The sequence below is a fragment of the Epinephelus moara genome, chromosome 22, assembly GCF_006386435.1.
Source record: "Epinephelus moara isolate mb chromosome 22, YSFRI_EMoa_1.0, whole genome shotgun sequence".
Classification (NCBI taxonomy): Eukaryota; Metazoa; Chordata; class Actinopteri; order Perciformes; family Serranidae; genus Epinephelus; species Epinephelus moara.
Window position 1 is genome coordinate 13767392 of NC_065527.1, and position 14031 is coordinate 13781422.

Below are 14031 nucleotides of genomic sequence, written 5' to 3' on the forward strand. Positions count from 1 at the left end.
CCAACTGTCACTTACACTAACATTTCCACTATTTTCTTTATGCAACAAGTCACCTCTCATGAGATTTCAGAATGAGATTTGGACACAAAACAGAATGGAACAAGCAAACGATACAGAGAAACATTTTATTCAGTCATTTTCCATAATGCGCTAACACAACAATAATAGCAATCTTAGCCAGTAGGTGGCAAAACAAGCACTTTTAGTTGATGTAAACCGACGGGACGCGCCTGCCCTGAGTTATTATATTGTTGCCTGTTTCGCCGGTCACAATACAAAAACATGAAACAATAGGGTGCAGGTTTTACGCCTTTAAAGACAGCTTTTTTGTGAACTTATCCTTTAAAGTGAAAGAGAAATCAGACTTCAAATGGTGAGAGAGAGTACGGTCATTGTCAGTATTGTTATACTTGAAACTTTCCCATAGCTCCTAATGTCCCTCCTTCCCTTTTTCTCTATTTCTGCCTCACTTACTAGAGCTCTTATTTGCTCCCATTTCCATATCTCTTGTTCCATATCCACTTCTTTTCCCGCCATCTCCTCTTCTCTTTTATGTCTGCTCTGTCAGGATCTCTCTGCTTCTCTGTCTGCCTGTAAATGACTGCTCATCTCAGCTCCCATGCATAACTCCTTTGTCGCTCTCTCTCCATTTCCAGCTCCATCCATCTGACATTTTACACTTCAGAAAGTACACTCGCCTTTTTGTCTTGAGATTTCAACAGCTTTAGACATGACTTTTTTTTTCTTGTTGGAATAATGTATGAATTTTTAAATGTACTGCTATGTTAAGTAATTTTTTAAAACTATCTTTCTCTACCTCCTGCATCTCCTTCCCATTCCTCTGAGAGTGTGTGTCAGTGCAGGCGCCGGGATGCTGTCAGGGGAGGACAGGGTCGGCTGCCTCCGTCCGTCACACTGTATCGACAGCAAAGAGAGCCTGCGCAGCCATGCATTTGATTATCTGACCGCCCTCTCTTTTTCTCTCCTATCTTCTCTCTTTTCTCCGCCTCTGCTTCCAACAGCTCCAGATCAAACACACAGTGACCGAGGCCGAGATCCAGAAGCTCAAAAACAAGGTAAGAGATTAAAACTGTCAGTGCGAGGGCTGGTTGTGGGTGCATGTGACGGAAGTTTGCCGGGAGTTCAAACAATTTGTAAATGGATGTGGGACTGGTGTCAGGGCAACACGGGGGCAGGGGTTTAGGAATAGATTTTGTTCTTTAGAAATAGGAAGCAGATTATTTTGGTAAAACAGAAGCTGTTAAGGAATCTAATCATGCTTCTTGTAAGCGGTGCTATAGTTGCCTCTGCAAATGTTGACTAAAGCACCTGCTAGAGTTTCTGTTTCTGTACCTCTTTTTCTGCAAAGCTCTGTGCGCGTATGTTTACCTATGTACACATCTGAAGGATATAATTGATATGCTCTGTAAAATGTTAAGTGCCTCATTTGATTAATCCCCAAATTAATGTGCTGAGAGTTGATGTGATTAAACTAATCAGAGAAGCGGTGCCTAAAAAATGTTTTAAGATTGAGAGTAGATTCCACTTTTACTGAGAATTGATGCAATTTGTGCTCTCAGTACAGACTTTGTTGTAAAAGGAGTCTTTGTGAAGCATTTCTCATACACCATCTTTGTTTGATGTCATTCCCAATTTTAAAAATCTCATTGCTCATTGCATGCTTTCATGTAGTTGCAGACAGTAAAAATACAACCACTAATGCTTCGGTTTGAGGGACAAACTGTACAAGATAAAATATGAAAGCTGTTATTCCGAACCACGGTATCTTTTTTTTTTAATTAAATTAAAAAACAAACATTGTCTGGGATTTCTTACTCAGTAGCCAAAGCTGTTTTTGTCCCCTTTCAGCTGGCGTCAGTGGAGAGGGAGAAGCAGCGCTGGGAGAAGGAGAAGAGCCAGCTGAAGGCCAGCATCGAGGAGAACAAGGAGAGGATGCTGAAGCTGGAGAGCTACTGGATCGAAGCGCAGACCCTCTGCCACACAGTCAACGAGCACCTGAAGGAGGCGCAGGCTCAGTACCAAGCTCTGGAGAAGAAGTACAACAAAGCCAAGAAACTCATCAAAGACTTCCAGCAGAAGTGAGTGAACCTGGATTAAACCGGACATCCTTATCTGTGATGGAGGAATGGGGGAGGAATATATTGTGAATATGACCTAAAAAAATGCCAAATTAATATCTTTATATGAAGATGGGCAATGCATCCCCACTTGCCCTCACTGTATCCCAGATACAGCTGCTACCATTTTGTGCTGGTGCCATCATTTGGAGCCAGAGTCTGCGCAGTAGTGATCAGGAAGTGGAGTCATGGCATTGAGTTCCCACCCGTATACTGGTCCGACCCAACTGCAACACACTGATTGACACACACAGCTGTCAATCATGATGCCACACCCACTTTTTAAAGCAACTTATCAGAAAAATGAACACATAAACGTACATCATCATGATGAGAACGACCTTGGAAAAACTGATTTGAAGTGTACTGTGCTGTTTTTAGTTTTGCCCATGTCGCATCGGACTTGCTGAAAGAGGCTCTGGAGGGAGCGGGGTTTATTACCTATACCGCAGCCAGTTACCAGGGGGCAGTTGAGGTGTTTTGGCTTCACTTTTTGGGAACATGTCTATTTTTTTATACAGTTTATGTGCCACATATCCAACACAAGTGATTAAGGCAATGTAAACATACAATATTTAGTAAAATTCATGAGAATGTACTTTAAAAACAATATAAAGCCACTATGTGAGTAATTTATACATCACATTTCAAAGTATTCTGAGGGCATACATTTTTGTTTGAAGAAAAAATACATAATTCCAGTGTTGCTTCCAGCCTATTAACCTCAGTGGACCTGGGTCAGATTTGTGGGTCAGCGTGCATTTCCGTGTCTGCAAAACCAAAACATTTCAAATCCTACAGCGCCTTTAATCTAAAGACAATGTTGGTGACAATCATTTCTTGAGAGAGAGACAGTTCAGGGCAGGACAAGGCCAAAGCTTCTCAACACAAGCTCCACTCTCAAGCTTTTTCCAGAGCTTTCAATCACATCTCAAGGTCTTTATCAGCGAAGAGAGTTTGCTCACCTCATCTCTCATGGAGTATGGAGCTCCTCTTTAACCTGCTTAGACAGCTTCCCCTGATGCTTCTTTAGTCTGTCTCTTTTTTTCTGTTTCAGGTCCGACTAGGTCAGTCTGTTGCTTTGGTTGTCACAGTTTAGTGTAGCATAATGCCGTTAGAAACTTCTGTTTACTCACCTCTTTTAAACCAGCTCTGTCTCCTTGACTTGTTCAAAGAGGCTCTTGAAACATCATTTACATGTCTATTAAAACTCATACAGTGGAAGGTTTTCTTTAAATGAGGTCATTGCGTCGTCCCCTGCCATTAAATGTACGCTTTAATAAATAATTTTAGATGACTTCCTTCATTATTCCCTTTTACAGCCTCTCTTGCTTCAGTGAACAGAAAAGAGAATATCCACTGTGTTTCTATCTGTGAGGCAGAGCGGCTCTTTTTATAGCCAAGTCTTATCCCATTTCAACAGTAAGAGCCGAGTCTCCATTCTCATGCAGCGCAGCTCTCCTGCTTTTCAGTGCATTGATCTCTTTGGTCAGTCCCATCACAACCTCTCCTGCTCAGCTCCAGTCTGACTGCCTCTAATTGGCCCCGGCCCTGCAGGCCAAATGAAAGCTAACTGATGAAACAAACTCTCCATGCTGATCTGTAGCAGAGGACTGAGCTGCAGAGGAGGGACAGCGAGCTCACAGACCAAGGGCAAAGCAGGCATGAGGACACGGATGAATTTAGTATTCTTAGGGATAAAAACGTGTGTGTGTGCATTTTAGTTGTAGATATGTGTTGTTTGTGTTCAGTGTGAGCAGCAGGGTCAGAGTGAAGTCACGCTGACATCCTAAAACAGCCTCAGCTCCCTTATCGCCACAGCTGAAACTAAAGGCAGGCACTGTCACACATGGCAAAATTTGCACACACACATCCACGCACACACACACACACATAAATGCATCTCGTTTTCCTGTGTTAGCACACGCCTACTCACCACATTACGATCTCCCCTCCCTTTCATCTCCACAGAGAGGTGGAGTTTATCCAGAAGGAAGATGCGGAGAGGAGGCGGCTGGAGGAGGCAGAAAAAGCTCACCTGGCTGAGATCCAGGGACTGCAAGTCAGGGTAAAACAGATCTGCTTAACTTTACTCTGTCTGTCTCTCACCTCCATCTTTCCCTGTGTGCCTTTGTGTGTTTTAGCTGTTCTGTCCGTGTCTGCACAATTCTGCATATTGGCCTCAAAACGACACAGAAATCCCTGAAGTGAAAACTAACTAATGAACACTGCAGTTCTTCTCTGTGCCTAATGATCAAGATTCTTGGGTTTTGCACATAACATATATTTATGCAGGTATTTTTTTTTCTTTTATAGCATAGCCTGGAAATGTGTAAAGGCCCAGACACACCAAACTGACGTCAAAGAACTAGTGGTGACAAGGCCGGCTGTTGAGTCGCCTCATGTTGCCTATGCCTCGACCAAAAATTTGCACTTAAATACACCAAGAAAACTAAATCCAACTGCCAACTGGCGTGCAGGTTCTGCGCCTGCATGAGAGGAAATAAAGCAAGATTTATGGTTGTGCGTAGACGTGTGTTTGTGCAGTGGTGTGTCTGTGTCACTCTGCAGTTACACCTCCAAAACACTAGTCGGTGGCGGAGGTTTCTGCAAAGTTCTGTAAAGTTTAGTTGATTTAAAACACACATTAAACACACATTAAACATGGCTTAATAGAGACAATTTTAAACACAAGTACACAAATCAGCTTCACTATAACTCGGCGCATTCACAGACAAACACTTGTCTTTATCTGGACACATCTTCCCCACAAATACAACATGCTAACATTATTAGCACAAGCCTATGGCATTTTACATTGTATAAATTAGCCTAGCGGCCGGCGATCTTTCCCTCTTCTCATATAAAACCAGGGACAACAGCAACATTTAACAAAGGTAACGGCACATAATTTGGCTCCAAGACTCACAAGATTAACTGACAAAACAACTGTCATACTTAACACCTATCCAAAGAAATACATAATGCTAACATTATTAGCGCAAGCCTATGGCATTTTACATTGTATGAATTAGCCTACCGATGAGCAGAGATTTCCTCTGAACTACCAATCAGAGGGACTTCATTCACTGATGGGCTACGCCATCTCTGACGCTACTTCAGTTTGCTGAATCTGCCGAAAAACAGTGTGAGACGCACCCCAAAAAATAAAGCGACAGGTGCTCACCAGCAGCCTGACATTGGCTAACCGTCGGCTTGGTGTGTCAGAGCCCTATGAGAAATGAAATACAAACTCAGTGATCAACATGTTAAAGAAGCTCAATAACAGCAGTCCATTATGACTGCTTTCTCTCTGCGAGGCTTAAAAGTGCCGCTTCTGCCACAGTCCTCCTTGAACAGTGACAGCGGGTGGGCTGGAGGTGTCCAGGGGCCCGTGGTCGGCTCCACTGTCAAACTCTATATTGATTTTCTGCTTTCCCAGTCTTAAAACATGACAGTTGTGTTGTTTTCCACTCAAGTCGCAGGCCATGCCCCACAGTTGAATGGGCAGTCAACCCGACTGTCCCCCTCTATTATTCTGCACAGTGAGCACTCACTCTCCCACTGCACTGCAATGGAAAGGGTGAATGGTGAAGTGTTACAAGCAAGAGTGGTGGAAAAACAGTACATTCTGGAATTTAAGCCAACAGCAAGACAGGAGGGTTATGCTTTAACTAAACTGACATAGTGCTTCACTTGTGCTTTCCATGTGCACTTAGCCAACACCTGTAAGAGACTTGAGTATTTTCAAACTAAATCAAAAGACGAATTATGTGCTCGTCATCATGTAGGCCGTGTTTTGGTGCTTTTAAAGCAACTGTTTTGACAGGTAAACGCCTCGGGCTGATTAACATTGATCGGTTCCTCTCCCTCTACAGATTGCAGCATTAGAGTCCGAGCTAATGCAGCTGATGAAGCAGAACGGCATCCAGGTCAACAACAACAACAGCAACAGTGCCGAGAGGCTCAGCGCTCAGCAGCACAGCCCCAAAAGGGTTGTGGCACAGGCCAGAGGTGTGTGTGTGTGTGAGGGGACTGCTCTCTGCCAGGATCATTATTATGATATTGATTTGAAGGAATTTTTCCACATGTTAGAGAGAAGTTTGTTTCATGAAGATCGATACCACTGTCATTAAATATGAAGGTTAAGTCAGCAGCCAATTAGCTTAGCATAGCATAAAGACTGGAAACAGAAGGGAACAGCTAGCCTTGCTTTGTCCAGAGGTCATATCTCTCTCGCTACATCCAGGTGCTGTCTCACTCCCTCTTTCTCTCCTTGCAGCTCTCATACACATACGATTGAGGTTACATCCAGTAATTACTTTTACTAATGGCAGAACATTACCCGCAGAGACACCAGGTGTTTCTGCAGCAGTATTCAATTGTGATGCTTATTACAACTTCAGTAATATCTGCTGCCTTACATTCGACACAGCACCACTCGCTGATGGGAGCAGCTTCAAGCTGTGCTCGTCTTTGACTTCTTGCAGTTTCCGCTGGTTTCCTGGCAACCACAACTTGTCAATTTTACACTATGGCTTTTGTACCGATCAAACAAACAAAATATAACTTGTTATTTATTGAGCTTAAGAATTTCTGTTCGGCTAGCTGTTTCCTCCTGTTCCCAGTCTTTCTCTTCTCTTGGCTCCAGTTTCATATTGAGCTGACAGACATGAGAGTAGTGTTGATATATCTGTTTCCCAAAATGTAAACTATTCATTTAATGAAAGCTATGACACCTCAAATAGAAGAGGGAGCTGTAACACCTGCATCTCCTCATATTTATGTCTGATATACGGTCTTAAAGGTGTATTTATCTGCAGAGACTCTGCCCTCTGATTTTATTTTCCTATTTTCTTCTTATTGTCTGTGTTCGGGACATTTATGGACGTGTACCTCCACAGTGCTCAGGTGAAGTCAGGAGAGGTGCCAGACTGTAAACAGCAGGCATCCAAGAGACACAGCACAGACAAAAAGAAGTACAGCAAGGCAAAACACTAAGCTAGAATAAATCTACTTTCACTTTCTCTGACTATTAACAAACAGTATCTGACAGTCTTGCATAGTATACCTTTAAATAACCCTTCAAAGTTTCCCCACTGCATTTGCTGTTTAGATAAAGTATTAACTGAGTACCTAGATTTTTATTTTGTCCCTAAAATGACCCATGATGCAACTGTTACCTTTTTTAGCCTCTGTAGTTTATTGACTCCTCTTGCCCTGTGAAGGGCATTCAGAAGTTTAGACTCTCTTATGGCTAAGATATTACACACACACACACACACACACACACACACACACAGTGAGACCTGGATTTCTTACGCTCACATCCTCCTCTCCTCCCCTTGCCTCCACCTTCACACACACTTTCACCCTGTACTCTATGTTAACTTAGGACCTCCGCAAACAGAAACAAACACGTAATCCCTTCTGAGCACATCTGTCTGGTTTTGTTGTCCTCAAGTCTTTTTAAGCTCCGCTGGCTTTATTTCAGTCACTACATCTGTCAGAACAGTGTGCACACAGAAGCACCGCATCTGATACTGTACACTGCAGACGGGATAACGGAGTGAATGGATCCGCGCTGATCCGACTGAGGCAGCCCATTATGCAATATTAAAAAGGGGCGATTGAGGGAGACGGCTGGAACAGGATATAAATGAAAGACAGAGCACGTGGGAGGAGACGACAGAACCTGCTGAAACGATCAGTTGAATCTAAACGATTTGAGTTTTTGTCTCCTCTGACAGCATCTCCCTGTGCACTCAGGGAACACGCAGGAAAATGATAATTGCCTGCCTAATTGATGGTGTTACTTCTAAGGGAAGACTTGATATTTTAAATGCGTCGATGTTTTCTTAATAGACTTATTTAACGGGGGTGTCAGCACCGGGGCCACGCCAAATTAAGTGCCTCTTAATAAGACTAAAACAAGGGAAAACACGCACATCATTGATGGACAAATGCTTTTGTTAAACCAATGGATCACACAGTTTATTCTTTTAACTTTGTCGAGCTAAATTGCTGTTTTGTTCACTCTCATTTCCCTGTGTGTGTGTGTGTGTGTGTGTGGCTGTGTGTGTGACTCCAGACCTGAAGGAGGGCTCTCCCAATTCGCCCAGCAAAAAGAAGAGCTACAGAGGAGTCGCTCGAGACAGCCTCAGCTCCACAGAGGGAGAGGTTTGTATCGAAACACACACACCTGCACGTTTTTCTTTTTTTCAGGGACCGACAGATTTCTTTTTTTAAGAACATCTGTTGAAGTATCAACCAGATGTGTGTTTTAATTACATTATTCTCAATAGACTATTCTTACACCACAGGGTGTTTTAATTAGTGTGTGTTTTGTATATATGTGTGTGTGTTCATCAGCCCCTTTGTGTGTCTTTAACCCCTGTCCATTCCACTTTATGCCTTTAATGGATTAATTGCTACGTGTTGCTCCGCGGCACTAATTGAGTCTGTGACGCTGTCACAACTTATTGTCTCTCCCAGTTTGATAATAACGGCCGCAGTCTTTTTCTGGATGAAAGGCTCTCGTCTGACTAATGCTGTCACTTAACTCAGCCAGAGCAGCAATGAGTTCAGATTGGATAAACAACTTTGAGAACTGGATCAGAATTGGCAGGAACACAGTAACCAGACAGTGGCGAGGCTTCCAGGGGAAAAAAGAGGGCGAGGAATTAGAAATGAAAGTATGTCAAGTGACTTTTTTCCGATTAGTCTGCAGCACTGGCTGTTGAGATCACTTTTCCTTTATTCTTTGTTGTTTCTGTGACCGCTTTGAGCCTTTGCTTTCAAATTTTCACACTCTCACACCCTTCCTCCCATTTCCCACTACCCTCTCCTTCATTTGCTTCATCTCTCTTCTTTTTCTTTTTCTGTCCCTTTACGTCTGTCTTCAGGTCTCAGAGGGACACGGCAGTCCGGCACACAGTCGATCCAGTTCGATTCGTAGCGCCACCTCTTGTGACGGAGGAGCCGCGGTCCTCAGGGCCCCTGGCAGCGCGGAAAGCTCCCCCAGACGAACACTGCAGTCGCCTTTCACCACTGGTTAGTACTCATGCAGCTTCGCTACATCTAATAATGAAGCATCAAATGGTTACCAATATATCTGTAACTATGTTGACTCATCACTTGAAGTGGGAGTAATAAGTGCGGGGTGTTTGTGATCACAGGCTCTCAGTCTCCCGCAAAGTCGAGCCCTTCTCACAGTGTGGAGGAACACAGACAGGCTCTGGATCCAGGGTAAGATGACAAATAGTGGAGTACCATGTTTTTGTTTTAAGTTGCACACCTACCAACTAATGCGTACAGCAGGAAAAAATATTTACCTGTCATTTTGCGTGATTATTTGAGACGCAATTGGATTTAGATCATTTACTTATGTGGAGCAAAAAGCTTGGGATAAGATCATTCCTGTACAAACACTGCTTAAATAATTGTACTTATCAAGAAGCCTTACAGTGTTCATTTGGGGTCTTTTCATATAAGACAACATATGGGAAAACTGCAGTTATTTTATTTCTTTTTTCTTTTCTTTTTTTACTTTACTTTTTTGATACTTTGCCTCATGGTGACCCATCTGCTTCTGGCTACCTGATGCTGGCGCTGCATGCGCATTAAAATCATGACGGAAAGAAAGAAGTAATTTTCCTCAGTGAAAACGAAGTCTGCTCAAATAACCACAAACAGTCGTTGATGCTCATGATGGAGCCAGAAGACAAATGCACACAGGCTGAAGCCGCCCTCTCGTGTGGATTGATAATGCCTGGTCTGATAATGCCTCCGTAACAGCTGTACTGTATTTTGAAACAGTCAATAAAATTCAGTAAATAGCGAAGCTGTCCATTTCATTACTTTATATTCATGTGATAAATATGAGAAAGCCGGCGAAAGAAAAAGAAACATTGGTTATACTAGTCATTAGGGATGCAAAATAGTGAATTTATCCGATATCTGATTTGCCAATATGTCACAATTCATTTGACTCATTTCATAACCAAAACTGATATCGATACATCCACTTTATTCATTCATTCATTTTCCATAACTGCATATCCTGTTAGGGGAGCCTATCCTAGCTGACACTGGGCGAGAGGCGGGGTACACCCTGGACAGGTTGCCAGACTATCACAGGGCTGACACATAGAGACAGACAACCATTCACACTCACATTCACACCTACGGACAGTTTAGAGTCACCAATTAACCTGCATGTCTTTGGACTGTGGGAGGAAGCTGGAGTAGAGAAAACCCACACTGACACGGGGAGAACATGCAGACTGAGCACAGAAGGGCTCCCCCACCCTGGGTTCAAACCAGGAACCCTCTTGCTGTGAGGCGCCAATGCTAACCACTGCATCACCGTGCCGCCATATCCACTTTATTCCCTACCTAATTTTACTGATCATTAAGTCTCTTCTGAGGACTTTGCATGCATACTCTTATCGTGATGGCCCACCAGCAGATGGAGACATGCTTTTCAGTGAATGTGATATTCATTCATTGTGCAAATTAAGAAAAAGCACATTGGCCGATTCTGATAGTTCATTTTAAAGCCAATATTGGCTGATACAGATGACGTGCAAACATTATCGTGCATCCCTATTCGTCATCTGCTTATAGTAATCCATTCAAACCTGACAGATGTGATCACTAATATCAGTTTCGACTGTAGTTCAGTTTATTATAATTCCATAGTTAGACAAAGCAAAGCACCAAAAAGATTCTCAGTAATTTTGTTACAACCTGGATCTGTTCAGTCACATGTATTTTCTCACTCTACATTTGTTCTGTTCAGGTCCTCCCTCAGGAAAACTAAAGTGACGGACAAAGATCCCAGAGCCTCACCTGGAAACAGGTAAATAACTGCATCAGAGTTCGAGTGTTATTTTCCTGCTGGTTCTAAAACTGTAGAGTGACACATTGTGAGACCCAGCAGAACATCTGGATGTCTTTAGTTGTAGCTCTCCTCAGTGAGTCCAGGTCCAGAAACTATTTATGAAGGAGCTGTACAGTAATCGTCACCACTGACCTCTATTGAATTGCCCCCTCCCTTTTATTTCCCTCTCTCAGCTCCACAGAGCCGTCAGCAGAGGACAGTCCGGAGAAACTCAAGGCCAAGGTACATGAGGTTTGGCTGCTGTGCATTGGGCTAATATTGATTCACTTTACAGATATTTTACAGTGAGGACATTAAAGGACACTGTGTTATGTGACTATAAGTCCAGTCAGTGGGCTTTTTGTCAGACAGATATAGCTTGTTGACATGTTTTCTTATGGTATGGCGTTTAGTTTTGATGTGTTGTGTTATTTTTTACTGAACAGACCTCCCTCACATGGCCCCACTTCTTCTCCTATTCATATTACTTGGTATTGTATTCTTTTGTGTTCTGTTCAATTATACCTTAATCCACAGAAATGGAAATGAGTTAAGAGGTAAACATGGTTTATAATAAGGGGAATTGTTGTACTCCAATCACAGGGATGCTTAATTGCATTGTTAACTGCAAGAAAATCAACAAGTATTCCAACATAATCCTGAACATCTCTTATAATCATAACTACATCTTCAGCGACACTGCAAAGAATGTCCATTTTAGCAATCAAATGATCCGTTTTTAAGTATTAAATTCCAATTTTTGAGCAAATCAGTTTGTCTCATAATGCATCTTCAATCAGCTTCATATCATACTGACACAGTTAAATTAAAGTTGTTAACATGGGCATTCGTTGCAGTGCAGGAACTTGTATAAAAACTGTTTCTAATCCTGTGTAAAATCAGATGTGCTCACCGTAGGATTAAAAAGGAGATTATTTTTGATCCTGCACCAATCCAGTCCTTTTTCTCTCTCCATGCTCGCCGCTTGAGACGAGTGCACATCAGAAGAGAAATCAATGCAGAGTGTATTCGCATTAATAGTTATGTGGAGCTTTTAAGTGAGGACGCAGCGCAGAGAGCTGAAAGTCTGAACGTGTAAGCTTAGTTTCGCTTTTACCTCAGACGGCACTGAAATTCAAAGAACTGCTTCAAGCTACAGTATACAGCTTAATGTAAGATGAAGCTCTACACTTTTGACTCAAATTCCTATGTAAATATAATGTAACACTTTGTCTTTGACACTCATTAAATCTGTTAAATACTGTATATTCCAGGAAGAGAAAAAGAGGCCTTACAGATGCTCTACAAAAACTATTGCTCCAATCATTAGTTTTTCTCCTCCTGATAGTCCATATTTCTCTGCAGCAGCTTGTCTCTGCATGTTTGAGCACAGATCTTAGATCTTAATACCGTCACTCCATAAATGTCCGCACTCTGGCACACTCACAAGGACAGAGAGAGAGGTTGTTTTTTTTCAAATTGGATAGCATCCAGCTACATCATTTCCCACCACTAATCACATTCACAGTTTGTGCAATAATGGAACATCTTAAAAGTGAGGGATGTGCACAACGTGCTGACGTCCTGCAGTCTAACTGCTTAAATATATTAGTCTAATGTACTTTTTATTGACTGTCAAATATTGGGAAGAAGCACATCAATCATAACAGTGTGTGCTCAGTGGGAAAGTCTTCATTCTCTCCGATTCATTCACTCCTCATCCTGTCGTTCTGTTTTAAGAAAAAAAAAGTAGAGAAGCTCTCCATCTAATCAACTAAATACAGCCTCGGAGCCAGTTGGCTCTCGGCACCAGTCTTATAAGTGTGTTGTTGATTTCTCAGGGACCCACTTTGAACGATGATCTGAGTGCCAGCAGCAGCAGCTCGGTGGAGATCAGCGGCCTGCTGAGTGAAGCCAAGATGTCGGGACGCTCGCACACTCTCGTGCTCTCCTCAGATGAGGTACACATACAAGTTGAACATATTTTCTGACGATGAAATGTATTATCAAACAAATGATATACATGAGATTTGATTTTACCGCAACAGAGGTACAGCCCTTTAAATACAAGAGCATTTTAATCACTCATTAGTTCAATTGTGGCCATAATGCTCCGACCACTGGATCCCAACCTGGGGTCCTGACTCCCACTAGGGGTCGCCAAAGCTTCACAGGAGGTTGTGAGGTCTTTTTGATTTTACGGGGTAAGAAAACATTTTATAATACAGTAGGTCTCAGCATTTCATTAATATCTGTGTAGAAAACTGAATGAAATTGTTCTTTTTAAAGTCTAGATCAGTGGTTCCCAACTGGTCTAGCCACAGGGTCCAGATTTCTCCTTAGTCATTAGGTCAAGGTCAACACAGTTAAATACACTCTGCATCATACTTGTGTCTGGCCATGTCGTCAAGCTAGTTTGCTGTCTCTGTCAAGTAGCTGTCCGTTAGTCACTCACTCTACAGCAGGAAAAAGCACTTCAAAATAAAAGCTCTGTGACGTAAATTCACTGTATTTAACAATAAAGTGTGTTTGTGTTTTTGTTTTTTACAAACTTGACACATTCAGAATGGACCCGCGACCCACTTTTAAACCACGATCCACCAGTTGTGAACCACTAGTTTACATAATTATTCAAGATATAAACTTGCCTTCATTTTTACCTGAATGGATATAAAGAAAGACAACCATCCTTACAGGAAGAAGCTTCTCTCATACTCCTCTGGCAGAAAACAACAAGCTAAAAATCAATGCACCAGTTTTGGCTCATTGTATTCAAATGCTGATCTTGGCTGCTGTAGTGTAAGCCCTATTGTTTTGTCCCTGTTAACAACCCCGGTCATCTTCTGTTGTTTTCAATGCTGCCACATTCAGAGTCTGGATATGATAGATGACGAGGTGAGACCTGCATGAATGTCTTCATGTGTCTGTCGAGTATTTGTCTGTGTTCATTCCCACACATCATTTATGGTGAAGATTGATTTTCCCACAGAGTAGTATGTGTTGTGACTG

The 14031-nt window shown here is 42.3% G+C and overlaps 1 protein-coding gene across 5 annotated transcripts in view; it reads left to right on the plus strand.

The window, feature by feature from the left end:
- ppp1r9a (protein phosphatase 1, regulatory subunit 9A) overlaps positions 1 to 14031 on the plus strand; it is a 67733-nt gene that overhangs the window by 50338 nt on the left and 3364 nt on the right. For 2 of the 5 annotated variants that reach the window (XM_050035001.1, XM_050035000.1), the window contains exons 8-19: positions 1023 to 1076; positions 1870 to 2099; positions 4110 to 4206; positions 6017 to 6152; positions 8230 to 8318; positions 9044 to 9191; positions 9317 to 9386; positions 10942 to 11001; positions 11217 to 11265; positions 11469 to 11513; positions 12864 to 12983; positions 13894 to 13917. In XM_050035001.1, coding sequence (XP_049890958.1) covers positions 1023 to 1076; positions 1870 to 2099; positions 4110 to 4206; positions 6017 to 6152; positions 8230 to 8318; positions 9044 to 9191; positions 9317 to 9386; positions 10942 to 11001; positions 11217 to 11265; positions 11469 to 11513; positions 12864 to 12983; positions 13894 to 13917 — 1122 coding nt within the window. The remainder of the gene's footprint in view (positions 1 to 1022; positions 1077 to 1869; positions 2100 to 4109; positions 4207 to 6016; positions 6153 to 8229; positions 8319 to 9043; positions 9192 to 9316; positions 9387 to 10941; positions 11002 to 11216; positions 11266 to 11468; positions 11514 to 12863; positions 12984 to 13893; positions 13918 to 14031) is intronic. The other 3 variants (XM_050035002.1, XM_050035003.1, XM_050035004.1) reach the window with 3 other exon arrangements.